Source organism: Lingula anatina, chromosome 1 (assembly GCF_051362555.1).
Source record: "Lingula anatina isolate TDL-2025a chromosome 1, LinAna3.0, whole genome shotgun sequence".
In the NCBI taxonomy this organism is placed as follows: domain Eukaryota; kingdom Metazoa; phylum Brachiopoda; class Lingulata; order Lingulida; family Lingulidae; genus Lingula; species Lingula anatina.
In genome coordinates, this window is record NC_141767.1 from 57,002,178 (window position 1) to 57,028,830 (window position 26,653).

The following is a 26,653-nucleotide window of genomic DNA, read 5'->3' on the forward strand; positions in this document are numbered from 1 at the left end:
GTTAATGTGAGCAAGGTTCAATTGCAATGTCTATCTCACTGAATTACGCCATACTCTTATTTTTGTTTTTTTTCTTTAGGTTTAACTTTCATCGGATTTGCCTGAACAAAGCAAAAAAAAAAAAGAAAAAAAAAAAAGACACTTATGTTAGAACTCACTTCCGGTAATGGAAAATGAGTATCAATCTTGTTTTCGTTGTTTGATGGTTTGCCCTACGTACAGCTTTTTCTTTTCAAAGGAAATCAATAATGCGTCCACCGTATCCGCCATCCTGCGTGCAGACACCAACAGTACATCAGTCATCCTTTGCGTCTTTTAAGACATGTCAGTACGGGCGACAGTCACCAGTGACATGATGAATCGTTTATATGGTGACGATTGGCGTTTTTTTTTTTTTTTTTTCAGGAGCACAGAATTACTCTGCCAAAATGAAAGATTTGTGAAAAAGTTGCCTGTCGGTGAGATACATTTAAGTATATGCAAAATGAAACTGGTATTTACTTGGTCTACAATTTTGGGACAATTAACATATGAGAAATGGAGAATTGCTAACTAAGTAAAACATTCTGAAAACTATACATTTAAAGGCAGTAATAACCCCTTAGTCTACATCATCGAATATTTGGCTTGACAAAAAGCTTACAGAAGTGTGAAAAACTGTGTGTTAATTAGACAGACATATAAATCAATCCCTGCTTTGTTCAGTTTCTGTTGTAAAATTTACATATAATAAGGTTCAATGGTGCAATGTTTGAATATGCCCTATACCGTTTTCTGTAAGGAGATTTGGATGCTGTTATACATGTGGCTATATTTACGTTTACAAACAGGTTTGATCCAAGATAAAATCCTTTTATCATAAAATGATCAATGGTAAGCAAACACACGTTTACAATCACTGATTTTGGAAGAATTTCAAGAATTTATCATGACAAAGGTAGGCTGGACATCGTGTCGATTTGGATGACACGCCTTCGCATGTGGCGTGATTACAAGTTATCGATCCGAGAGTGGTGTCACTAGTTGTTTATATGGTTCATGCCGGCCGGATGAGCGCAATTATAACCCTAATTGTGGTAACAGTCACTTTAATTTTACCACGCGATCCTTCTTGGTTGCATGTTAGGTAAATAAACAAAGTTTCAATAGCCATTCCAGACATAAGGATTCTAATAGCTTACCGGTATTTAGCAAAATAATATTTTTCCAATGTCATTGCTTACGCCATGAATATCAAAATGCAGTGAAAAGTCATAAATTAAAACTTTCAAAACTGATTTTATTCCACTGAGTTTTGATTTCAAAACAGCGAGACTGTTCGTCTCTCACATAAATCCCAAAATGATTTATTATGTTTCTTCTATTTCTTCCGTGTTCGGAATTCATATTAAGATTGATTAAAAGCTACTTATTATCAACAGGATATAGATTCGTGTAAAATAAATCTCATTTAAGTTTCTTTTAAAACGATAGCGCTTAGCCGCCGAAACACATTTGGTGAAATACGACTTAATGTTATTAACATATGTGCAGTTTATTTATGGCAGTTGTAAAGATCAAAATAGAAACAAATTGACTTAATTACTTTCAAGGCATTCCTCTTGGTCTTCCACACCAGGTAACTGACATTGAAACGTGTGAGATAAGAACTAATCTCTACTACAATTACTTTTTTCCTTCTTCTGCCAACTTTGTTTCAGAACCACTACCATAGGCCTAGATTGTCTCACTTAGGCTGCGAATATATATGTTCATTCTATGCCTTGGCGTGGAAGGCAAACATAAACATGCTAAACAGTACAGAAACAATTCAAATATGTGTTCCTACGTCATTCTGGTTTTCAAAAATTAAGGAAACATAAAGTTTACATTATATACTATTTTGATTTTGATAAGATTTTTGATTTATGTATAATCTATATAAACGTTATTCATACATGTACACACACGCCGCCTTCTCGCTTAACACCACTGAATTCTCTCATTACCGACCACAGCATCCATACACGCATAACATCACGCACTGTTCACGATTGTAATTCGAATACTTAAATAATTTCGACCAAGGTTAACTTAATCTCCGGTTTCGCAACAGTACATGTACAATGTAATAGGCCTCGTATTGCCCTAGCTATCCTTCAAATCTGTTACCAACAATCAGCGCAAAAGATGAACATGAAAAAGAAAAAGAAATACCTTACAGGAGAATCAATCACTGTTGAGATACTCACGAAAGACCACAATGACATGTAGAATCTAATGATAAAATATTATTATTACCATAATTCCTTTAAAATCGTTATGTTATTTAAGATTAATTTCCTGCTGCGTCCATTTTTCTTCCGGGAAATATATCAAACTATTTTAATCACACAAACACTTTGTGTATTTGTCATTTTTCGTTAAAAATGCGATAAAAACCCTAGCACTAGCACAATAAATAATTAAATATATATTAGTAGTGTCGCAATACAAGATGCGATTTGTCAGAACACTTTCTCAGTAGGCTGTCTAAATTTGAGATGACGTACAGCTGAAAGTCCAGCGCCGTCGTATCACAGCTTCATGTCTGTTGTGCTCCACAACATTTATATATATATAAAATGTATCTTTCTCTGTATATATATATCCTAATATAATGCTGTCTTCAAATCAGTGTACATATATTGAATGATTCTTTCAACATCCCGAACATCTAAAGTTTAATAGAAGAGGAATTAAAGAAATGGAAAAGTTCGATTAGAATATGTCATACATTTCTTCCGATGCAGGACGCGAAGTAACCTTCCTTGCTGAGTGCGGTGCCATTTTATGTCTAAAGTAATGGCGGATTACAGAACCTCAGCACATTGACAGCAAACTTGTCGAACTTCCTGGAAGAAGATGTTGACCGCTGGCAGGATTTTTCACAATACGCAATATCATAGATGGTATAAATTGAAGTACATTCGTAGCATAATCCCAGGCAAACGTCGATCATCAGTTCTTCCGAAAAGATGGAGCGTTTTGTGATTCTCCGAGCCGGATGAAATGAGTCAATGGTCCTTAAATTGGGCTCTATTTCGTATGGCATTTTCTGTATCCGATCTCTTTGTTGTGGGATAACCCTAGAGACTGCTACTAACATTAAGTTCAGCAACACCAACAAAGTAACGATGTATTTCCAAGTTTTCCTACACTGAAAAATAAAAAAAGACAATTACTTAATCATTCCTTGATAAGGTCAATTCCATTTTGTCAACCAAACAAATAATAAATGTAGAAATAAAAAACATAGCTATTCAATTATTCTTTCAAGAAATAAGCATAAAACAAAGTTTCTCCTCTGCTCATAACTTTTCTTAATTTACAGCGATACTACTACCTTCCAATGCATAGAAAATGCAACAAATGATTGTACTTGTTAACGGGATCAACTTTGGTGCATAAGTATATTCCCATTCTGAGCGATTTTAAAGTATGATGATACACAAAAAATACAAAGCAAACAAGACGTATCGTTTGTCCGTGGAAGAGACAATAGGAAATAAACCACCTCGATTACTTTTTACTGTTTCACTGATCAGTTACTGAGTGGATGCATTTATCGTGACTAATCAAGCTAACTTGGACCTCTAGGTCGTCCCTGCGGCACTAAATCATTATTAAAAGCTAATCATCTAAATATGGCCAGAAATTGCTATTTCATATGAATAGTACACTGAAAAGTATAATTTGTTAAACGGTCTTTGATTCCGTAATGGTGCACAGGTGGCGGGATAGGCGACGGACCAATCCTTCATGGGAATTTCATCACAATTTAAGTCTGATCCACGCGTTTCTCGACATCAAATAGCGCTGTGAACTAACCCCCCTGGGCTCATAAATTGTCTATTAATTTTGTGAGCGTGTGTTTTGAAACATCAAAAAAAGTCCTTTGGCATTCTTTGCATTCATTCACAAACCACACTCCTAGTCGCAGCGGAAAAGCTGTAGGAGAGGACGGTAAACCAAGACATATCAGTTTAATGAAGAAAAACGAAAACATAAAAAGGATTCATTCTTTAGTTTAAATCTGCCCAGTACATTATCAATCTATAAATAAATATTAAGATTAATTACAATCACTACTTAATTAGTAAACTCATGATGATATCTTTTATATACATGAGAAATATACTTGTAGAAGGTGAATTATCAAAATGCCATAATTGTTTTATTAACAGCGTGAATTCTTTTAAAGATAAAGCGCGTCTGTAAGAGAGCAAGCATAATAGCATCTTACATGTACGTATCAAAATACATTTGATGGGAGTAAATATGAGCCAACCTGTCTTGCAATATACTGTAAATCGTACATTTTATTTTTAAATGATTCAGTCTCATTATTCTTTAATTCGAAGAAACTGTCTTGAAGAAATGACTTAGTAGATAACATCTGTATTAGATCAGCACTTGATAAGATTCTCTCTTTAGATCTTAAACATTTGGTAAACACGGTATATGGTAAGCAAATAGTAATGATATCTTACCTGAAACATGGTTATTGGACAAATCCTATCAAAGCATTAAAAGAAACAAAAGCCACTGATGACTCTCTTATCTTCTAGTTTCTCTGGGAAATAGATTACTATTTTCACCGTAACGCTGTTCTCTCCTTTCTTGCTGGAATCCTTCTGGTCTGTAATCTAGCATGTGTTCATTTTACATACCAAAGTCTAGAGCGGTAATTATACTAAAATACAGGGGGCATGCCATATAGATTAATAAAATGTTGGTTGACGACAGCTGTCAGTCACTCTTTTCCATTTGTTAATTTTGGTTGCAGCACAGTTAGAGCAACCGCAAAGACGAAGGCAATTTATGATGACGTGATGCTGTAAAGTTCACCACAGAGGCAACATTAATAAAGCTGGGGAGGGGGGGGGGGGGTGATACACAAGCCAACAACAACGTCGGCTTGTCTTGCTCTATTCCCGATGTTTTTATCTGTGAAAGTTCATCTTCTTTTCTATTCACTTAATTAAATGCGCGATTTTCTTCAGAGATAAGATGATAAATTGCAGCCCTGTGATTTGTACGAGTTCGCTGGAGCTATCTGTGATTGATATGATTAAGAATATGACTGCTCTCTATTATCTGTGGAACAAAGACGAGAGAGACACGAGAAAGCCATCAAATTTACCGTAATCTTAGGAAAAATTACATGTAAGTGGAGAGAGTGAGATAATAATAAGTAGTATATCAGCTCCCCCCTCCTTCAAATCATTCCCAATTTCTTTTGCAATAAGCGTAAAGAATAAAACTGAGAAGATATTTCACGTCTTAGAAAATAGTTTTAAAATTTCTGTTTTGTAAAATAATTTATTTTCGTTTGAAAAAAACTTAATGTAGGATCACATCTGTCCCGTCCTCATTACCGCCATTTGAATTCTGCTCCAAGGGCGTAAATAACTCACGATTTCTTAAATAACGGATATTATATTTGACCGCAATATATCACATTTAATTTGAACATCTGCGTTTCGTTAAATGGTGCGGGTGCCTTTTGACACGACGCAATGAAGCTTATGTTTGGTAGCCATCTACATCAATTGTGCTAGCTGTTCACATCTCTTCGTGTTTATTGGAGACGATTCTTAAATGTGGTGAACAGTACGTTAAACAGCATTCTTTAATATAGTCCCTCTGAACAGAAGTGTGTACATGTATGAAATAAAAAAGGAAAAGCCACATAATTCCAATAATATTGTTAATCTTTATTTGTAAATGTTTTCAGCCATAGAAGCTCTTCATAATAACAGTTACTAAAACGACAGCCATTGTCACCGCAACAAGGGTAAAAATTCTGTTAACTGGTAACTGTGCTAGTACATGTGTAACTTATGTTTTTATAGTTACTGTGGGGCACTCACTTGACAGCGACTACGAAATTCAGAGGGTTAGATAAGAGAGGGTTAGACATCATTAAAACCAAACAGGCAAATTGGCAAGAAGAAGTGGTGTTAATACGCTTTCCTCGTAGAAAACGTTTCATGAAATGAAGAAAGTTGACTGCAACATTTAACTAGAAAAGTTCAAACCATGTTTCTGAGTTTACCATCAGAAGACGTCCGCACAACCGCCGTTATTTTGACAGGGTTTTTGTTAAGAGACCAGTGATCACTGCCAGGAACCGTCTTCGTAGAGCCAGCTGGTATACCGGAACTTTGACATTGGCACCAGTCAAAAACTGGGCAGCGATACTGTTGTCAGATGAAAGCAGGTTAAGGGTTGTCAGAATTTATAGACGCGTAAGGGTTTGGAGAACAGCTGGTAAGAAGTATCTTCCCAATTTTCTGCCTCTGGTCGACAGAACGCACCCCTCGTAAGTCATAGCATGGGATGTATTGGCCACTTCGCTGTAGGCGAACTGGCAGTGCTCAACGAACCCATGCAATTAATACAGACCCACGCATCCAGGTTCTGGAACGGAACCCAAGGAGAGACCAGTTTCATTAGCTCTGTATGTATCAATTTAAATTATTGTTTTTCTTTTTATCAAGAGCTTATAAAATATGTGGGTATTACCTCCAATATTTCTGTGACTGTCAGTCATCATCATCAGGGAGTAAATGACTAGGGTCATTTCACCTGCATTAGGGACATTGACCAACCATTTCTGTTCCAGCATGATAATGCTACTCCACGCACAGCCAATGCAACAGTAGGCTGGTTATATACGAACCAGATCGACCCCCCCTCCCCCCATGACCAGCTATATTAGAACCTCATTAATAATGTGTGGGGTATCCTCGGAAATGGATAACTGAGAGATAACAGAAATGATCTCATGATAACTTTGCACCGTATGTGGAAAGTTACTACTTCACAAACATTACATAATTGTTTGGGTCCACGCAAAGACGTATCAGGTGCGTCCCCCAATCCTGAGGATATACTGTACAAAATACCCAAAAAACCAAAAAGTGGCTTTGATTTTTTACTGTGGTTAGCTTATTCGTTGTTTGTACAATATGTAAATTTTTGAGAAAATTCCTTTTCGAAGTTGAATAAAGAGCATTTGTTCATGACATGATTTTTTGTATCACTCTGCGCATTGCGTTAGGGTTGACACTTTTGGCTAGGGGAGTATACTTCCTACATTGTACAGGCTAACGAATTTTTTTTAATCGCCAAGAGTATGACAAAATTGTAAAGGCTACGATTTCATCCACCGCCCGTAGCACGGACGCCGCACGAGAACGTAAAGAGATAAACGGACATCGCATGGTAAATGTAATCTCGGCTTAACCATATGATGACATATGTTCCTAATCTCGTATCACAACAATTCTTTTTTTTGTTTGTTATGTTGGTTCTAACCATTGCTTTTCAAAGTAAACGTTTCAGGTTTGGAGTTTGACGGCGACTATTGATTATATGGGATCCTGTTATCAATTGTTCCAAAATCGGGAAGAAAAATTTTGATAAATTGAGTAATTGTGGCTCCGAGGCTTGGGTGTTATAAAAACGGAATTTTATCCTCTTTAATTCAACGTTGCTCTTAGATTTCTTTAATTCGTATGCTTTTTACTTTTTGAATGTCTAAGAATGTATATGAATACTTTTGTCTTCTAAGATGACATTCTAATTCCAGAAGTATTTGCTTTTGTGTTTTTCTCAGTGACTACGTTGCAAATGGTTCTGGCCAAATTATAAGGTATATTCCTTTAAGTCTTTTAAAATATATGAAGGGTGGCACTATTCAAACTCTCAATTATAACTGATGTGTATCTGTACTGTAGCTTTAGAATATACATCGGTAAATTTTCTCCTTGTTTGATGTCAATGAAAGAAAACACTGTTGTACAGTTTAAAATATTGAATCATCTAAATTATTAGCGTGGATTTTCCTTTTCTTTCTCGTTGGATGGCTTACCATTTTTTCCTGAAAAACTAGTACACAGTAGTCCTGTTACTTAAGCACAAAGGAAAATACGAACTGTTCAGTGCGAGAAACATACAAACTGTACATTTTCTCAAACTGTTTTTCAGACAGACAAAATTGATAAATCAATCAATGCTTAGCTCATAATAGTTTTCATGCCATATGGTTCCTTAATAACCATAAACTAACAATGCTTTTAATAGTTTTTCATACCACGTTTTTAATCTTTGGTATTTGAATTATATATACTAACAATACCTTTATAACAAAATTATCATGAGTTACCATCATTTCTATACTCCTTGAAAAGAAAATGTATGGTTTATGCTAGGTTCCCAAGGGTTTCCTGGAACATTCAGAGAAATGACTTTCAGTTTCCAGTTTAGATCATATCACCCTGAAGATCCATTGCAGCATCTACATATTTGTACATGTGGCTGGTAATCGGCTGTTCATAAAATGCGTATGCTTTAATACAAGCATCTCAACAATATTTTAAAAACATTGGTATTTATGTCTAAAGGTCACAGTGCCCTTTTATTAGAGCTTCAACAAGTGATGGCGCATTACTTTTATTGCAAAAGAAAATTGATTCAAAAAGGTGATCGCAAAACTAAATTTTCCTCTGCAAATCCAAACAGGCCTAGTTATTTACAACCACTGCAAAAAATCATCCACCACGTGATTTAAGAATTGTTTGCTGAAATTTAACAACTACGCACAAACAATCCTGGTTTGTGATCAAACAATAGTACATCAACCCCATGGGAGTCTTTTCACTTTTGATTAATTTCACGTAATTTGAATGGCATCTCACTCGTTCATTAAGCACTTAAAACCCAAGAGGCATTTTACGTCTTTTTAAATGAAATATATCTTTGTAGAAAACAATTTTAATAATTACGTCATCCCCTTAATCTGGAAAATTACAATTAAGCATTTACCCTTCAGTATAGTACTTCGGTCGACAATTTTATGTTCTTCTTTGAAAAATAGCGATATATGGGCGTCTACCACGTTCCACATTTAGATTTCGAAAGATTGCATTGTGGAGACAGGAATGAAATATTTGAGAGCGTTTACTACCACCACCCTGAGCTTCAGAGCTAACTTGACACTAACCTTTTCACTGTAGCCTATCTCCATCGTGTCAAGTAACCTCTGACGAAAATAGTTTGACCTAGTTTATATAAGCCAATCAAATCCATGTTTCAAAATTTTTCACCAAAGTTTGGTGAAAACGCTGATTGGTTGACCGTCAATCGGCAATCCTCGGCTGATTCCGCAAGCTCCATACTAACAACATAGTTATTGTCGAGTGCGGAGACATCCGAGTAGTTCCGAGTGTATTACCGTACACAAAGAAAGCAAGGCGAGTGACTACGAAAAAGAATGTGTTAAGTTATCTCTTGATTCTTTGAAAAATATGAGTAAATCGGAATTGAAACCATAGGGTCTAGCAGTTTGAGGCCCTGCATCATTATCTACTGAGAGACGATGTAATTTGCGTGCTGCCCACAGGTTACGGCAAGTCCCTGATATTCAGCCTTATCTTTGATTGGTCCGGATTTGAACAAAGCGCGCTTTGACTCGTTCGCGTTCATTGGCTAGATCGTTTAATGAGTCATTGAGTGCGGGCTTTTAAATTTGATTGGCGGGCGGCGGAGGCAATCGAATCTGGTCAGAGGTTACTTGACACGATGAAGATAGGCTACAGTGAAGAGGTTAGTGTCAAGTTAGCTCTGAAGCTCAGGGTGACTACCACAGACCTGCAGGACTACTTTTATGTTTACCTTAAACTTTGTGCCAGTGTCAGTAAACCAACGCAGGAACTCCTAGAAACGATTAATAATCGAGCTTTAATGTTCAACACAAAAAGATCAACATGAAAGGGGACTTAAAATAAATGCAATCATCTAGCGTACTTCCAGCAGACATCAATACATTTTCCACGGCTAATTGGTGTGGATATGCAAAACCGATGATTTATGGAAAGCAAACTCGCTATTGATCTGTAAATGCTATACTGAAATGAAAGCCCAGACAATTTCCACTTACAGAAACAAGACCAATGACATTTTGCTGATCGTTTGGATGTTCACAAAGTTACGTGATTGAATTATGCTAAAGTAATAAAGCTCTCTATTCCTAGACAACCATTTAGCATAGATGGCATATCATGGTCAAGTCGTTCTCAGACAATCATTTAGAACATCCGACCTGGTCAAGTCACCCTTACTTTGAAAACATCTGCCGTAAATACATGCTTTTGAATTGCCTTTTTAACATGCTTGTGTGTGAATGCCAAAGCTATAATGAAAATATTACATTTGCAATGCCAAGATAACAATTTTTGTATCTATTTCATCAGATCATCATTGCAAAAATTACGAGAATACAGCACTGACATTTTTCTGGAGAAGCTAAAAGGCGTTTTATGTACGAAATTCGATGTGTTTGACGTATTGTTCCGTAGGGTAACCGCAACAACAAAGCCATGTAAGCTGGTCGTACCATAATACGCAGTTGTAAAATCTTTTTCGCGAATTTAGCTACACCATATCAAAAAGCAACATGCGGCTCTTAGAACTGATACTAAGAACTCGTTTTTTGATGAATGCACATCTGAACATACAGAGACTGTGTATGTTAAGTATTCAGCGTTTTTTTCTTTTTCTTTTTTCACTGTCAGTGTACTCTAGCTTCTGTTTTACTATCTGATAGAATACGTAAGAGTTCAAACTACTCTTCCTTGATTTGCGCATAAACCTTCCCTATCTTAATACTTGGTACCACGTCTCTCGTAGATCTCTGGGTAGAGGTTAAATGGTCATCTCTTTTCATCCAGAGAGCAGGGTATGTTCCACATATTTTGGCCCGTGGGCCCAGCGACTTCACCTGCAGGTCACTTAGCACAGTTTCTGGATGGAGTACAACAGACGGAGTATCTTCTCTCTGAAATTGAAATTTGAAAACTTTCTCTTAATCTTTTCTGTCCTTTGTAACGTTCATAACAATTGCAATGGGTCCTCTTACTCAATTACACACAAATCGTAAAAACGCCAGTTACCTTTGTTTTTGGCATTTATGAAGGGAACATTTTGATGTGTATTGAACATTGCAATTTGTTTATGCTTACATTCGAACGTTCTGTGGCTTTGAAAAGGATGACCGTCTTGTCTAACACATCGTCATAGAAAGGAGTGATGAAGCACGTAGTAGCTGTGATGTCCTTGTAAATAGTAATATTCTGGAAATATAAAGCTCTTTTAAATGACAGTAGCTAGGTTTAGGCAGACGAGGCACTTGTCCCGTCTGGAGTTTTCTCATATTTATCATTCGAATAAAGCTGTAAGGGTCGTTTGCCTCCCCACTCGTCTACCAATATTACTACATTGCAAACCAGATCAGACAGTCAAATGACCCTCGGTTACTTTTGACATGACTTGTTTATGAAGTTAAAATTTATAATATTTGGGAGAGAGCAGGCCAAAAAATCAAAAGCGTTTTATATTTAATCAGCTGTTCACACACTTGGTGATTATATAGAGTCTACAGCTTGTTATCATTTGCATCACAATAAAACATTAACTTACCTTCGTAAAATCATGAACTATAATAGTTCTGTCACAAAGCGTCGTTTGTGGAGTGACCATCATTTTGTACGTGCCCTTTTCAAATATGGGAACAAGTATATTCCTGCCATTTAGTTCGATTCGCACGCCAGGGGCCTATAATTACAAGATATGTCATTATGAAATGCATTTTTTTCAGATTTTTATTATCATTACTATCATTTATTTATTCTACTATATTTCGCTGATAGAAACTTGGGGCATTGCAGTTTTAAAGTGAAAGATATTCTGTATATATAATACTACTAATGGAATAGATTTACCTATACACACGATTCAACTTACATAGAACGCCTTAACACACGCAAGCACGCAAACACTCAGCCAGCATATAATCTTCTGCATTTTGAGGTGTCTTACAGGCCGATCTGAAATATAAATCACCCATAAATCATTAAAGATGGTTAAATTGATAAGAGATGTTAGTTAAAAGAAAATCGACAATCACTTTTTACACAAATCTTTTTTCATTTATATAGAGAAGAAAAAAACAAAACAAAACAAAAAACATCCGTCTACTTCGTAATGTGATACCAATGGCTTATAAAATTACCATAGCGACCAGCCATAACAATTTATATAAACTACACGCAATTCAATCAGAAACACATCAAATCAGTGAACTTTCCTTTTCTACTTGCCTTCTTTAGCAGGATGCCATCCTCGGTAAGTTTCGGCTTATCGTTTGGCAGTGCAATTTAAGAAGCCGGTTTTAACGACCGTATATAGCCTTCCGATACGTCAATCATGAAATATCCTGTAGGGACAAATTTGTTGAAGTAATCGAAATCCCACTGTTGTCAGGAGAGGAAGTCATTCCTCAGATTTTTTATTTTGGCCCAATATACTTAATCTGGCAATTGACTTCCAAGATCGAACGAATTTAACAATAAATGATAACGACTCTGTTTTAATTAATGCCGACTTCCAACGCGCCTTGCTTGCTAACAACATGGAAACTTCATTACAACCAACAATAGAAACTGTCAGATCTTAAGAGAAGCGTGTCCATCTTGAGTTTGCACAAATTTGGATTCCATGCGGGAAGTCGTCTGATAAGATGATTAACAGCTCAGAACCTTACTTATGTCAGAAAATTGGGCGCCATCACAAAGGCACCGTTTCCGTGTAGAGCTATTATGTTTTAAAGTGGCTGAACTGTAGTAATACATATCAAGCGAAATGTTCTACATTTAAGGACGGTGACGCCGTTCTAAAATATGAAATAGCATACCCCTTTCATTCAGAATTATTTGATTTTGTGTGCACTGTTTATGTTTCTCTGTAATAAAACCTAAGAGCCTGTCTTATTCCAACCATGGGAAATATGAGTTTAGTGCTGAGTCACAAATCAATAGTCTTAGGTAACATGTACCATGACATAAAGAACAAAGAAACGTGTTTTATTATCATTTTGTGATTACCAATTATCCAGATCAATATTTTACGTAAGTAACAAATATTTATTTTTTGGGATTTCGTGGACAAAAATGTACCTCCACCTCCCCCCCCCCCCCACCACCAAAAAAAGTTGTTTGTGTTTCAAAGATTTCCGTTCCGATTGCATTCCAACTTTTCAATGTGTTATATGTGAAAGCGGTATCTTGACTTTAATGATAACGGTCTTTTAAAAACAACAGTAGTTTGATATTCAAAATAAAGTGCTTGTCGTCTGTGATAGACTAACATGAATGATATTTTTGAGCTTGTCTTATTAACGCTATATGAACGCCTGTTTAAATACATAGGTTATTTAAGGCAAATGCACGTGTGTGTAAATCCAAATAAATGTTTGATTAATTTCGTGTCAGAAGTAGACAAGAAGATTTGACTAAACTGTATGATTAGTCTAAAGTTCTAAGAAGCAAATCACGCAAACACGCTGTTGGCAAAAACAAGTATGACCACAACATCTCGTGCAATGATTTTTAAGTGAAATCATGATATGCGGATACAAAACTCGTCTTATGCAAACTGCAGGGAAAATGTTACATATTATCATAATTTTGAAGGACACGCACTGATCATCCAAAATTAAAATAATTTGTGACAATTTCGTTCACTTTACGCATTTTTTTATTGTACAAAACAATTGTTTATTTTCTAAATTGATATTCTATATTATATAGATATCATATATTATATCATATTAGATATTCTATATCTATTCTAGATATGTTTAGAGGAATGCATCTGAAAATATTCTACATGATATACCGTTCTTCAAGTGAGCATTTTACTGATTTTTATGACACTTGATACTGTAACCAAAATATTACTCCAGTCAATTTTACAGCAGCAGTATTTGATAAATCGGTTAACAGTCAATTCAGCGAATTCGTTGAAAAATAAAACCTCAATTAATGTGACATAATGCTGTCAAGACTCCGTTTGCTACTTATCTTGCGTTTGATCTAATATCGTAGAGTCAGTGATATCCCTTATGGAATCGGTATTCTTTACATTAACTTCCCTGCAACTGTCCAATTCTTGAATTCATTTTGTACAATTAACAATTAAATCCGATCGAAACATTGCTGGTTTTCCATCTGGAGACATATAAGTATCAAATAAGCTTTAGGCAAAAAGTTATCTGAAGGTTTAACTGTGCATTTGGAGCCATAACGTGTACCCCAGTGAGATGAAGGTACATGTTAAATGAAGTAGATAAGTTAGAGGAAGCCTGAAGAAGGGGAATGTAAGATCGGATAAAGCCTTCAGAACGTTCCCCTAATGTCTGACATACACATTAACACGAATACATATCCTTGACTGCAAAAAGCACACACATACATACTTACACCATTATATTTTTAGTCGTTAACAAATTTTTAAAGAAAATGTCTGTAAGACATCCGCCAGTGGTTACTTTTGCAAAACATATCCAAAACTAAGTTGCATAAAAGGTATAAATACGCATTTAGTACCTCCTACAACTAAACGTGCTTAAAGTAGTTCTATTCATAGTTTCTGCTTACGTCAATGCTAACTCAGCTCAGCACGACTAAGATTCCACTAAAACATGACGACTGCCATTTTATTGTTATTATTCAAAGCCACCATTTCATAAGGGTCTACTTATTCAGCTGCGAAAATCACACGTAATGCCTATTTCATGTTTTATAACAGTGTCTTTTGAGAGACAAACGTGACATGGGTCGTGTTAATCTCGCATCTCTGGAGTTCAGTAAGTGGCGAAAGAGACACAGCCATGCCATTTTCGGCTCTCAAAGCTCTGTAGTAAAAGACGAACTCGGCATAGGCCTTGTCGTTTTCGCATGTAAAGGGGCGTCTAAAAGACGCACGCGTAGGCTCCTATGGGCCATGGTAAGACTGTTCTTTATCGCGTAGGCCTCTATATACGTAGCTTCTATCAGTTATGGAGGCAAATACTAAAGTGTGAGTCTACAATACAAAATGTTACAGCATTAATAACATTATTTGAATGGACAAAGTTTGGAAACAACACACGTTCATTTTCATGTTCTTTGAACAATATGATAAGCCCGTACGAAAGTGTTACACACCAATGGCATTTTAAAAGCAAGAGGGCGATTAGAAAGTACCCATTGTTTTTGCTTAAAGCCGTTCCATTTTGGAGTGGCACTGCATTGTATGATCAGCGAGATTTTAGTTGTCTTAAGTCTTCACATAAGCTGTTTATAGTGAAGTTACGCCAGGCTAGGGAAATGAAGTAACCACAGCTGCCTGAAAACGGCGTTTTAAAAAAGCACTATGCAAAGAGCATTTATTTGGCTTAAACCAAATGTAAAAAGGTACCTGGCTTATAAGCGTTTTAAGGCTATCTTGCCATTTGATCTCAATAAAGTATTGATTAGGCAGTGCTAGAGAGGTGATGATGACTGATGAACTAGAAAAAAAAGGCATGGTCATGTTATTTTTTTTTCTTTCCTTTCTGTTTTATTTACCAAAATCCACCGTAGGACACTGTAAACTTAGATCATCTGTTTCAGTAAATTGTTTGACCAAGTGGCTTACTGACCTCTCATAGCCTGAGCACACCCTCTTTATTTCTTATATTTGACACAGGGCTGTGACACAAATTTGCTTCAAACTATACCTCAGCATCTTTTCTAGAGGTTGAAAGCGTCATGTGGCATTTCGACATCTAGTCTCCTTTTCAGCACTTTTTAGGTCACGACAAACCGTGACGTGCAATCATGACTGGGGATATTGGAAATGGAGTATGCGGTAAATCCACTTTACACTGGTACGTATCCAGTGTATTCTGTCAATCCGCCGTCAGTGTAATAAAAAGCTGTAGTTAGAAGGATATTATGTCCGTTGATCAAGTAAACAATCGCGTCATACACTTGCTTCATATTCGCTATAGGTGATTCACCTGCACGAACGTGATTCAGTCAAAGGTGATACGTTATTTCTTAAACATGACCAAACGTTATGAACTGTTAAATATTTTGACTTTTTATACATGTAAATAAAATGCATTCATAAGTGTTGTACCGTGTTGCATTTTATGTTTCTTACTAATTTTACTGATGCGTAAAAAGGGGTCGTCAAAGAAAATTTGAGCATAACTGTTCCCTTCAACGTGGAGTTCAGCATGAATTGCGATATTTGAGCAAAGCTGTTGAGATAATACGCATGAATGCGTTCAACACTAAAAAATATACGTTTACAGCAGAGACATGCTTAACAAAGGAACCACAGAGTGCATTCCCAGAGATTTAGATCGATCCATCCGGATCGACCTAACTCCCTGGGGGTTCACGCTAAATTGCAGTCAGCCGAGCGCGCACGAAAGTTAATTACCCCCTTACAGCTTTTAGTAGGCGGGACAGACGCTTAAGTTGGCTAAGCTGACAGTAATCTAGTGAGACTCCCCACAGGAATAGATCGATCTAAAATCTATGGGAATAGGGTCATAGTCGGAATTAAAAAATTTAAATTCACAATCTCTGTCCACTTTTTCACACTTGAAACAATCTCCCTGGAGACAGAAGAGGCATAGCTAATGTTTGCGACTAATGCATACTTAAATTGGGCTACTATGGATTGGAGCTGAAGTAGATCTTATACTGGGTCTAAAAGTCTGTACCAATTTGGGGGTAATAAGCGTTTGGTGAAACCGGACCAATGTACCTTGCGTTTTGGATCATGTCGCATTATTGCCTATTTAACAAGAACACTTATAAATATAACAAAACAGTGTTATTCTTCACTTACAGGGTTCCCACTTAGTATGGAATATTATTTTTTGGCGAGTAAATTCTCTACAAAATATTTAATTTCTCTCTAACTACTTTAAATCCAAAGCTGAGGTGTCACTCCATGTGTAGCCAGGTGTGTTACCTAATTACCACACAACTCTCGAAACAGTTGAGGCATGCAGTTGCATGTTGTGTGGTCAGAAATGTGAGGGGTCGTCTTTTCGGCAATTTCTGCCATTGTATAAAAACGCATGGGTTTGGTCAATCTTTGGAGTGTATTTAGAGAAGCAACAAAGGGATCGCTCTGAAACTTGACAGGTACCTTAGAGAAGATATGGTTCGACAGCTAAGCAACTCAGCTTACTATGGGATTCTTGCTCTCAGAGAAAATGGCCAGAAACGGACAGCCATTGCCAGGTAATTCAACATTTATCAGGAACCGTTTGTGATGTCCTCCAAAGAAATGCTGCAACAGGGGCACCTGCTCCAATACCTCGACCAGGGTGTCCGCGTATCACACTAAGAAGACAGGATCACCTTCTCCTTAGAGGACGCCGTGCTGGTCGTACAAAGACAACTAGTGTCCTCAGAAAAGAGAGGCAGAATGTCATCCAAACGCCCGTTTCAAGGTCCCTCGTGAACAAGAGATAACTGCAATCCGGTTATTTTGCACGAAGGCCAGTAGGGAAACCACTGTTAACAGCAGGTCATATACAGCGACGTATGCAATGGGCTGGGGACCACGTGCGTTTGCAGCCAAACCACTGGAATCACGTCGTTTTCAGTGATGAGGCCAGCAAACTGGCCGGCAAACTCTCCAGATATGAACCCAATTGAAAATCTGTGGGCGGAAGTAACTCACATAATTAATGGCTATGGTCTTCGGCCGGTAAATGGTGATGAACTGCGACAGGCAAATATCACTGCGTGGAATGATATCCCCACCAAAACTCTAAAAAACGTGTCACAGGGTATGCCACGTAGGATGAGGGCGCTGCAAGCGGCTGCTGGAGGTCATACCCGCAATAACTGACTTTTCATGATTTCCTGTAGTGAGTTCTTTGAGTGTGTAACATATCACTGTTTTTTTAAATATCTTAGCTTAAAATTAATACTAACATCAAACTGTTGACATGGTTTTCCGGGGGTGTTCTTTTCTTTTGAATCATATCTTATGTCAGATTAGATATTATTGACCAAAATATCTCACAATAGGCGACTGGATATTTTTATCACTCAATGACATACTTTTTTGATGAATCAAGCCAAAAAATATTTAATCAGCACTCAAAAATAACAATGATAAAAATATTCCATATTAAGTAGTAACCCTGTATGTCTAGCAATTTTTTCCATCAAGTATGTCGTCCAAACTGTTTCGGGAACGCAATGGAATACAGTAGTATTAGCTACAAGTATTTGATCATATATATTTCTACCAACAATGATACTTGATTCATGAAGCTATAAGATGCTTTCACGTTGGTTGATACGTCGAAGTACAGTGAAAATCCACTTACTGATAGGGCGAGTCAAAGGCAAATAAGCAGTAAAGTCAGTCTTTGTCAATATTCAATCAGAGGGCATTAAAATATTTTAAACGAGACAGCAAAAATCAGTATTTCAGTTTTTTAAAGCAGTGGGACTATATGTATACAAAATGTAACAGTGGAGTAATCTGTAGGATGTCCATAGTCAACGATAAACCTGTTGCTTAAAACCACAGTACGGCAGTACAGTCGCGTGGCCCTTTCAGCGAATATTTAAGATATCGCCTGATTTTAACCGTTGTCTTGCTCGATTTAACGGCTGATTTAGCAATCATTCCTTCGTCAGTTGAAAAAAAAAAAAAAAAAAACATGCGTCATCTTACCGCCCAAAAACAGAGACAAGTTCTACATGCACCGGTAGGTGTATTTCATACATAAGGATTACTTAGGATTTACACTGTATAGATGAACTACGAATGAGTTTTCTGGAATAAAGCTGCTCTCCATTGCCTCTGTGACTATGACACCTGCTCGTTTTTTCCTGCGATTTTTCTAAACCGAAAACAGTTACAAAACTCCGAACGTGTATTTTTTATTTATATTTTAAAGGAAAAGAAACACTAAGTGCCCATTCATCGTAGTGACTAGGAAAAGTCATTCCGAGCACGTTTTCAAGGTCTAATTTTGCGGGTTAAAGTAACCTTAAGTTAATTGCTGTAAAAGTTATGGTATTCCCATATAATTATGTTTTGTATTTTGTTTCTGATGTTAATTGTATGGTGGATATTAACAGCACCCTAGACCCTAGTAATGCACTTCAATATTTTAAATATAGCGAGATTGTTAAAATCATTAATATCTAAAGGTCGTAGAATTCCCACATGTTTTGTATGTTGCTTAAAAGAATGAGGAAGGGGCATGCTCAGCTATCTGATGATTCCAAGAAGAGGGATATACATAAATATTGATGACATTACCGTGAAATTACATATATGAATTCAATAATAAAAAATCTTAACAATTTTACATGCCTGCTCTTACGTTTTCGGTAATGACAATTTAGAAAGTAAATATACTTTAAGAAGATGTGGGTCCAATTTCACAAAAAAAGAAACATTACATAGTTGGAAAGAATATGATGATGTACGTGCACATTAACACAGTCTGGGAAATCACAATTAGATTAAAAACTCTTGTTACATTAAACTCGTGAGTTTATGAGATCAAACTCGTGAGCTCGTGGTTTGCTAGCTCGAAGAGAAGCATAGTTTGATTTAAGGTCCATATACACACAGATATACGCAATGTTACAGACGAACATCAAATTGCTCTGCTTTAATTGTTCCATTAACGAGATCGTTTCGAAACTTAGCAGACCTAAGGTTTACAAATCATAACACCATTCAACTACACATAATCTTTCAGATGTTGGATTGTTCAAAAATTTTATTCACTTCATTGAGTTCTTTTTGGACACCGGCATTTAACGTAACGGTGATTTAATTAATCCTTATTTAACTAAAGGCTTAAGATAACATTTTACTGTTCACCCTGTTGAAATTCTTCAAGCACATGGCCTTTTTATTCTACGCTGATCCCCGCTTCCCTATCCTCTCTTCTTTTAAATCTAGCTGTTTCATTTATACTATGTGTAGAGAACATTTTTCAGTTATGACATCTCATTTGTTGTCCCGGGGTTTGCAAAAATATATAACGTCACTTGCAAATTTGTCAAAGCCCTTTGGAGAATTAGCGGTCATTTTCCTACACACTGCTGCGCAGTGGGAGATATCTAAGATGTCATAGAGATAGCACTCGTAGCACAACCCCTCACACGCCTCATTTATTATATCGTCTTCTGCCATTACGTCAGTGCCGGAACGTTTCTCTGGAGCGCTTGGAAGGAGTGGTGATTCAACTGCATATGCTGTTTTTTTCTTGTTGTCTGGACTTTTAGGGATTGTTCGGCACAAACCAAACAAAATGACTTCCAGAGAAATGACGGCAACGAGGAGAAATTGTGATGTCTTCATAGTATCTGGAAATAATTGTTTAGAATCAACTACTTGTTTTTACATGTAGCAATTACTAATTACTAAATGTATCCCTTGGTAAAGTTCTTTTTTGGTGTATATCACAGAATGCGTTTTGAGAGTTTATTGAGACTATTTTAAACAAGATAGAGTTGACCACAAATTTTGAATATTTAAAGAAAGTGATTGGTTTGTTATCGGATGTTAAAAAGCGTTATAAGAATAATATAGAATTCTTTTTGTCGGTCGCCGCGAATTCACAAATTTCTCAAAGGCAGACATTTTTACTTACCAAGATGTCTCTTACTCCAGTGTCTACTGTGTTTCTTCAAAGTTGTGGCACAGAAATTTAAATAACGCAGTTTGGGATTTTCAGTAAGCTGGCAAAAGCATCAATATCGTCGAGAGGAAGCGGTAGTGCTGAGTGTTCACAACACAGGTAATTGTTCCATTTAAATAGCCCAAACCACGAAACAGCGCCAGGAACGTCTGAATGGTGTTAGTTGTCAATTAAATATGAATGTAGGTAGCAGGCTACCATTAATTCACCACAAAGCGTGTTTAGCGTGGAGTTTCCACATATCACGAAATGTGACTTTCAGCGCGTCAGAATTATTCACTTGTAAAGAGTGAACATGAAAATCACCAAACTGCTTCAGCACTAGTCAGTTCCTTCTCCCTCGCAGAAACCTACTTATTTTATACCCAGCTAGAAAAGCTATATACTTGATAATGACATGAATTAAGGGAACCCCTCCCTTACTAATTATGATAGTCTGTCTTCTTGATGTCATCGATACTATAAATGTATCAATTTTAACAGAAATGATTCGGACATGCAGCGCAAAATGGGAGGACTGCATGATTAAATTGTCACCCTAAGAACTCATATAGGGAAAGTCAATAATTCACCAACTGCATTTCACCGAGGTTTATACAGGCTGAGCTTCCTTTGATATTGATTTATCTGACGCTCATCATTGGATCTGCATGTCATAGACATATATACTGATCGATGGGGGTCAGTACATTTGTGGCATCCATTAGGGACCTCATTATCTCTATAATGCAACTTGTTTTGGCAACGCCTTCTCGCTATCTGCTGGTGCAATGTGTTACTTGGAAAATCATGTCTTTAAATAGCACCGATTGTTTTTGGAAAAATCAGACAAGTTGAAATGATTCTGCAAATTTTTCTCCAATGAATTGGACATTATGTGCAATGGAAATGTACCATTCTGTATATTAAACGCTTCCTCATTAAGTGACCCTCGGTGTCTGGTCTCAAAAACTTATTTATGAATAAATACACAATTGTTTATGCTATATATTATCAATATTTTTTACATGAAAGGAATCTTTCGACATGATTTACTCCCACAGGTTAAGAAGAAATATCTCAAGTGATGCATATTTGATATTTAGTGTCATACACCATGGCACAAATGCTCTCATTCTCCATCATTGCACCGTTTTTCTGGAAACTTTTAGTTCAGCGCGCGAATGGGTCCTTTCTTAAAATGTGGTGGTTACTTATAGAAGTCTGTGAGATGCTGTTAGTGCTTCTTGCTTCTATGCGGTATTGTATATCGATACCAGTAATAGCCCTTATCTAGGTACTTAGCCAGTCGTTTTCAAAACGAATAATTGAGTGCTTATTAAATAGTTAGAAAAATTGTTCTTTTATGAGGTTTTGTGACTCTCCTAAGACGTAAATGAGAATGCCATTATTAAAATTGATCATTAGTTTGCATTTCCGTCGGAATAAAATATACTTTTAACATGAAAAAAGTTTCCTACTTACTTGAGTGTGATGAGGATACGACCAAACGACTTGAAGATAACTGGTAATAATAATTCACAGACACGTAATATACAATGTGGACCTGTTGATAAAGTTGTTACAGTCATATTAGCGGTTACTTATCTGGATGTTTAAAAGGTAAAATGGGAGTTAAGGGGCTTCAACAAGGATATATATATATAGCCAAAATAAGTCATCAAAACTCAACACATAAACAAATTATCTTCAGAATCAACTGATTCGCACATATAATGTCTGTATTACAGAAATTACAGGAGAGAAAATAAGGGCTTCTCCCAGCTATGGTTTAGACCAAACGAGATTAAAATGCCGTATAATCTTCAGTCTGTCATTTCAGTATTTCCTTATTTCAAACTTCGGTCCTATTGAATAAAACAACCACTTAGACTATTTCCAATATTTATGACACTTTTGAGAATTGAACATTCTTTTGATCATTTATAATTTTTTCACAGGCAATGTGTTTCTGTTCGTGTGTCGATTGGTATGAATGACTGCAACTATGTATCTAATAGAAGTCCTAAAGTGTACACTTTGAGAAAGACAACGAGAGAGATTTTTTGTGGCACGCTCATTTGATTTTACAATATATGTGGCCAAGTAAAACTTTCCATTTTGTTTACAAATAAGACGTTTATAAACGAATAAAGCACAGCCATGTGTGCAGATTGCCAATGTGGTATGTTCTCACACTGTGGTATGTTCTCGAATGGGCAAGCTGCAAGGAAACAAGAATTTATAAGTAATACAAAACCGAGGGCGTTTATCTACGGTGCCCCATGTATATTTTTCACTATATACGTGGCCTAACTTCTTTTCTATAAGAAGAATTAGTGTTTAGTTATACTTGTTTACCTTAACCACAATGTCTTTGCAATTTCACCTTTATTTTATTATTTTTTTTTGTTGGTGTAATTTGTTTTGACCTTAACACATGTATTTAAAAAAATCTTACATAGCTTTTCATGATTAATATACTGTTAACCACCCGCTTGTGTCTAGTTTTTCCATCTTTTAATTGCTAGTACGTAAGTAAACGGCGATCAGGGAAGGAGTAAATGACACTATCAGAACCGTCATGTTTACACTCCAAACACATGTATTTTTAAATGTTACATGTATATTGCATTTTATTTAAAAGACACTCTTTATTCCATATCATATGAATACTAGTTATTATATTACTGAAATCTCTAGACAAAATAATGTTTAGAATCAATGAATAGTCAAACGGTTACAAAACAAAGCTGTACTATAAAAAATGGTATCCGTTCTCCTGTCACCGTTAATGTGAGACTAGCTTCGGATATTTGCATTGTGCTGTCTTGTGGACAATCCCATTGTATGTAAAACAAGAAACCAAGAGAATGAAAAATTATATATCAGGATCAACTCGTCTTCTTTTGTGAATATTCTGTTTTTCTTTAGGTCACCAAAAGGTTAGCCCATGTTATCATATTACGCGCCCTGTATTATGATTCACTGTTACACGTTATTAATAGGCACAGGAAGAAATATTGCCAGTTAACATTATAAATGCATTTTTATGTTTCCTTTTTATATTATTTTTTTTATATATGTCTATTCGTCGGGGTTTTTTTTCAATAAGCAAGCAAGGACACTCGATAATGAACACCTGGGTCATCAAGGTGACAAATATTGCACGCGAGGCAAACTAACCAATTAGAGACAAAGTAATGTAGAAGGTAATAAGTGGCTTTAAGCTAAGCTACCTGAACAAATACCATCAATCTTTACCAGACATTAATGTAACAATGGATTCCATTGCTTCAAACCGGCAAAACAGACACCAAAGGAAGTCTTGTATACTTTAAATCTTTTAAGAAAATACGGTAACCAAAGTAGTACCAATTGCATGATTTTCCTGTCATCTTTGTTGAGTGGTTGCCTGCAGAGATGGTTTCCACACTAGTCTTTGGCAAGCAAAAAAGAATATGACAATAGCAACTCTATAGTCTTTCAATAATTTCATTTATCAAAAGCTTTTTTGAGTTAGATGTATATGCAGAACTACACCTTTAACATGCTAGGCCTATCGTTTTACACTCTTGTGTTTGCTCCTGTATGGTGTTTGTATTCGGATTGTATCAGTTCCACAAAGGCCGTGTCCAAACTAATACATGTAGGAAACAAGAGGGAAACCATACATTACGGCTTTACCATACATTTTACCGTGACACTGAACGTATTATCCGTGAGCTGCGAGAAATTTAAGAAAATTACCTGTCTCGTCAGGAAATCCATGGTTTCCAGAATATTAACCTTAACGAGCGTGTTCAAATGAAATCAGGGGAGTTAATGTGAGGGAAATAATTAAATCTTGCGAATAATGTAGCAGAAAATGCGTAAAAGGATTTTTTTAATAAGCATTCTTGCTAAAAAAGATGTAACATTCCAAAATAATATTGCATACATGTATGTGCATTCACAATCAAAGTTCATCTGCGGACTAACAGATCAAATATGGACGATCCACTTGAAAGCTTTACGTGTAAGTCGGCTTCTTTGCGTCCACTTCTATACAACTTATCAATCTCCTAGAAAGGGATTATCACCCTTCAAATCTTCTGGGCAAAATTTGATTTTCACGAGGTATCCACCTCTAACGACATTTTATGCTCACAACTGTTACAGTCAAATTTAAAACAATGATAACATGTATGTTAGCTTATTTTTATCTCTGGGCGAGCAGCTGGTTTGAGCATTGTTACACACGGACCATTTGTAAAAATAATGGCTAATTTTTCATAGCTTACAGTAAAATATTTCACTCATTACATCATTTTCCTATCACGCAAAGCATTTTCTAACTGAAAGAAAAGCATCAATTTACCATCATTTAAAATATATAGCTGAAAATAGCTTAAAATGTCACATGATTTCAACCTATTTCTAATATGTCATATCATTTACAAAAGGTTCGTGCACTTTGTTCACTGTTCCACTTGTTGCTCATTGACTTAATTTTCATTTCATTTACGAAGTTTTATCATTTATGAATGCTCTCATTGCTGCAGCTGACCAGAGATAGAAGTAAAACAGTGTTTGGGGTGTAACATCCTTAGAAACGAATTGTAGCGCATTTCAGTGCTCTTCTGTATTAATAACATAAATTGTTACATATAAATATACAACAATCAAACAGCTTTTATTTGTTTACAATTACATTTGGCTATCTTGACCCCTCTTCTTGTGAGGAGTGTATCAAATTTAAAAAAAATTATGTATTTTATCTAATGGTTTAGTTAATCTCCATGTATTTTTTGTTATTTTCCAAGCTTAATTCCTTTTCCTGAACTCCTATTGCCCAAAAAAAATGAACAAGAACGAGAGTTTGGGTCCTGAGAGAAAAAATTAACTATTACTTTTGAAATGGCCTTTATGGCATCCAACATCTCAGAACGCTGTGCTTAAGAACAAACGCACTTACACAAAATTGTTCATGGCAGTATATTAATGCAGGGGACTTGCGAAAGAGTTTTCAAATTAGCTTTCTAAGTTTTACTTTCCTTGCATCACGATGTTAGGCGTTGCGTGTAATGAAGACATTGAAGACCTAGAGTTACATCGTTTTGCACTCTGTGAAATTGCCTTGCTCTGTAATTTGAGAGAGAGAGTAGGCTGGCTTCCCAACGTGACACTGTATAATGCCTTGTTGTTCTATTTCCTCAGGAAAGTCAAATCGTGATGATGGATTAGTTTTCAGAATTTCGACAAACATAATTTTATCTATTGATGAATATCTGATACTTGTGATCAACAGGTAGAGATTATGAATAAAGCCATTTTGGAAGTCAAATAGCCAGATGGCACTCTGAGCTGAAGGCAAAAATCCAAGACTAGGGCCCCAAATTATGATTCCATTAATCAAATGTCGAGTAAAGAATCTGCCTACCTAGTGGTTGGGGTATAGTGTTACTGATGATGTAAAATGGAGGCACAGGGCCAAACCACAGCATTTTTCCAAAGAGGCATGGTCGGGTGTCAATATTAAGTGAATTAGCAGTTTAGAAAAAACACAGTAGACAGCAATGGTGGGCTCAATGTTGGGCACTGGGGATATGTGTGTTTATTACTAGTATATAGATGGTCTTTCAACAGCTGCAGCAAAATGTGGCATAAAGATTATTTAGAATTGTTCTTTCATAATATCATTACCGTTTGTTTCTGCGGTCAATGCGTGCCGCAAACTGCGTGCGACCGGCCATTATCACTACCCTCCATCTTTCGTAGTTTAGATATTACAAAATAAATTTCTGCAAAGCAAAGAACGGAAACACATTAGCAATGAACTTTTTGTGAACCCCAATTCAGCATTGTAAGACAGGACAATCGAAGTTTTGTTAAAACTGTAAAAAAACTGTCCGTTTAGTCCTTCGTCTCCCTGTCTGCTTGTCTGCTGCCTGGCTGCCTGTTCATCAGACATTATTGTAACTGCACCTGTTTCCATCGCGTGCTGTGTCGTTAATCTAAGGATATCATTTAGATTAAATTAGATGAAATTACTGTAGGCCTATTATTTGAATTCTATCGCAATCGGAAACCGCT

At 36.3% G+C, this 26,653-nt stretch overlaps 1 protein-coding gene and 1 long non-coding RNA gene across 2 annotated transcripts; both read right to left on the reverse strand.

The window, feature by feature from the left end:
• Nucleotides 1–1,258: 1,258 nt before the first annotated feature.
• Nucleotides 1,259–4,817, reverse strand: LOC147764815 (uncharacterized). Its single transcript, XR_015332207.1, has 2 exons — nucleotides 4,512–4,817; nucleotides 1,259–3,178 (listed from the first exon to the last, which is right to left on the reverse strand). It is a non-coding gene; the product is annotated as an uncharacterized LOC147764815 (long non-coding RNA).
• Nucleotides 4,818–9,749: 4,932 nt separating this feature from the next.
• LOC106172129 (uncharacterized) lies at nucleotides 9,750–11,971 on the reverse strand. The gene is made up of 4 exons (XM_013552728.3): nucleotides 11,830–11,971; nucleotides 11,506–11,640; nucleotides 11,049–11,159; nucleotides 9,750–10,864 (listed from the first exon to the last, which is right to left on the reverse strand). Exons 1-4 carry the CDS (start codon nucleotides 11,887–11,889, stop codon nucleotides 10,652–10,654), a joined length of 519 nt encoding a protein of 172 aa, XP_013408182.1. The 5' UTR covers nucleotides 11,890–11,971; the 3' UTR covers nucleotides 9,750–10,651.
• Between the last annotated feature and the right edge of the window lie 14,682 nt (nucleotides 11,972–26,653).

Coding starts and splice junctions, on each gene's coding strand:
- LOC106172129 (XM_013552728.3), bottom strand. CDS start 11,889: ATGCAGAAGATTATATGCTGGCTGAGTGTTTGCGTGCTTGCGTGTGTT. Junction 11,641..11,829: donor CGTGTGTTAAGGCGTTCTAT/GTAAGTTGAATC, acceptor TTGTAATTATAG/GCCCCTGGCGTGCGAATCGA. Junction 10,865..11,048: donor AAGCCACAGAACGTTCGAAT/GTAAGCATAAAC, acceptor TTTCAATTTCAG/AGAGAAGATACTCCGTCTGT.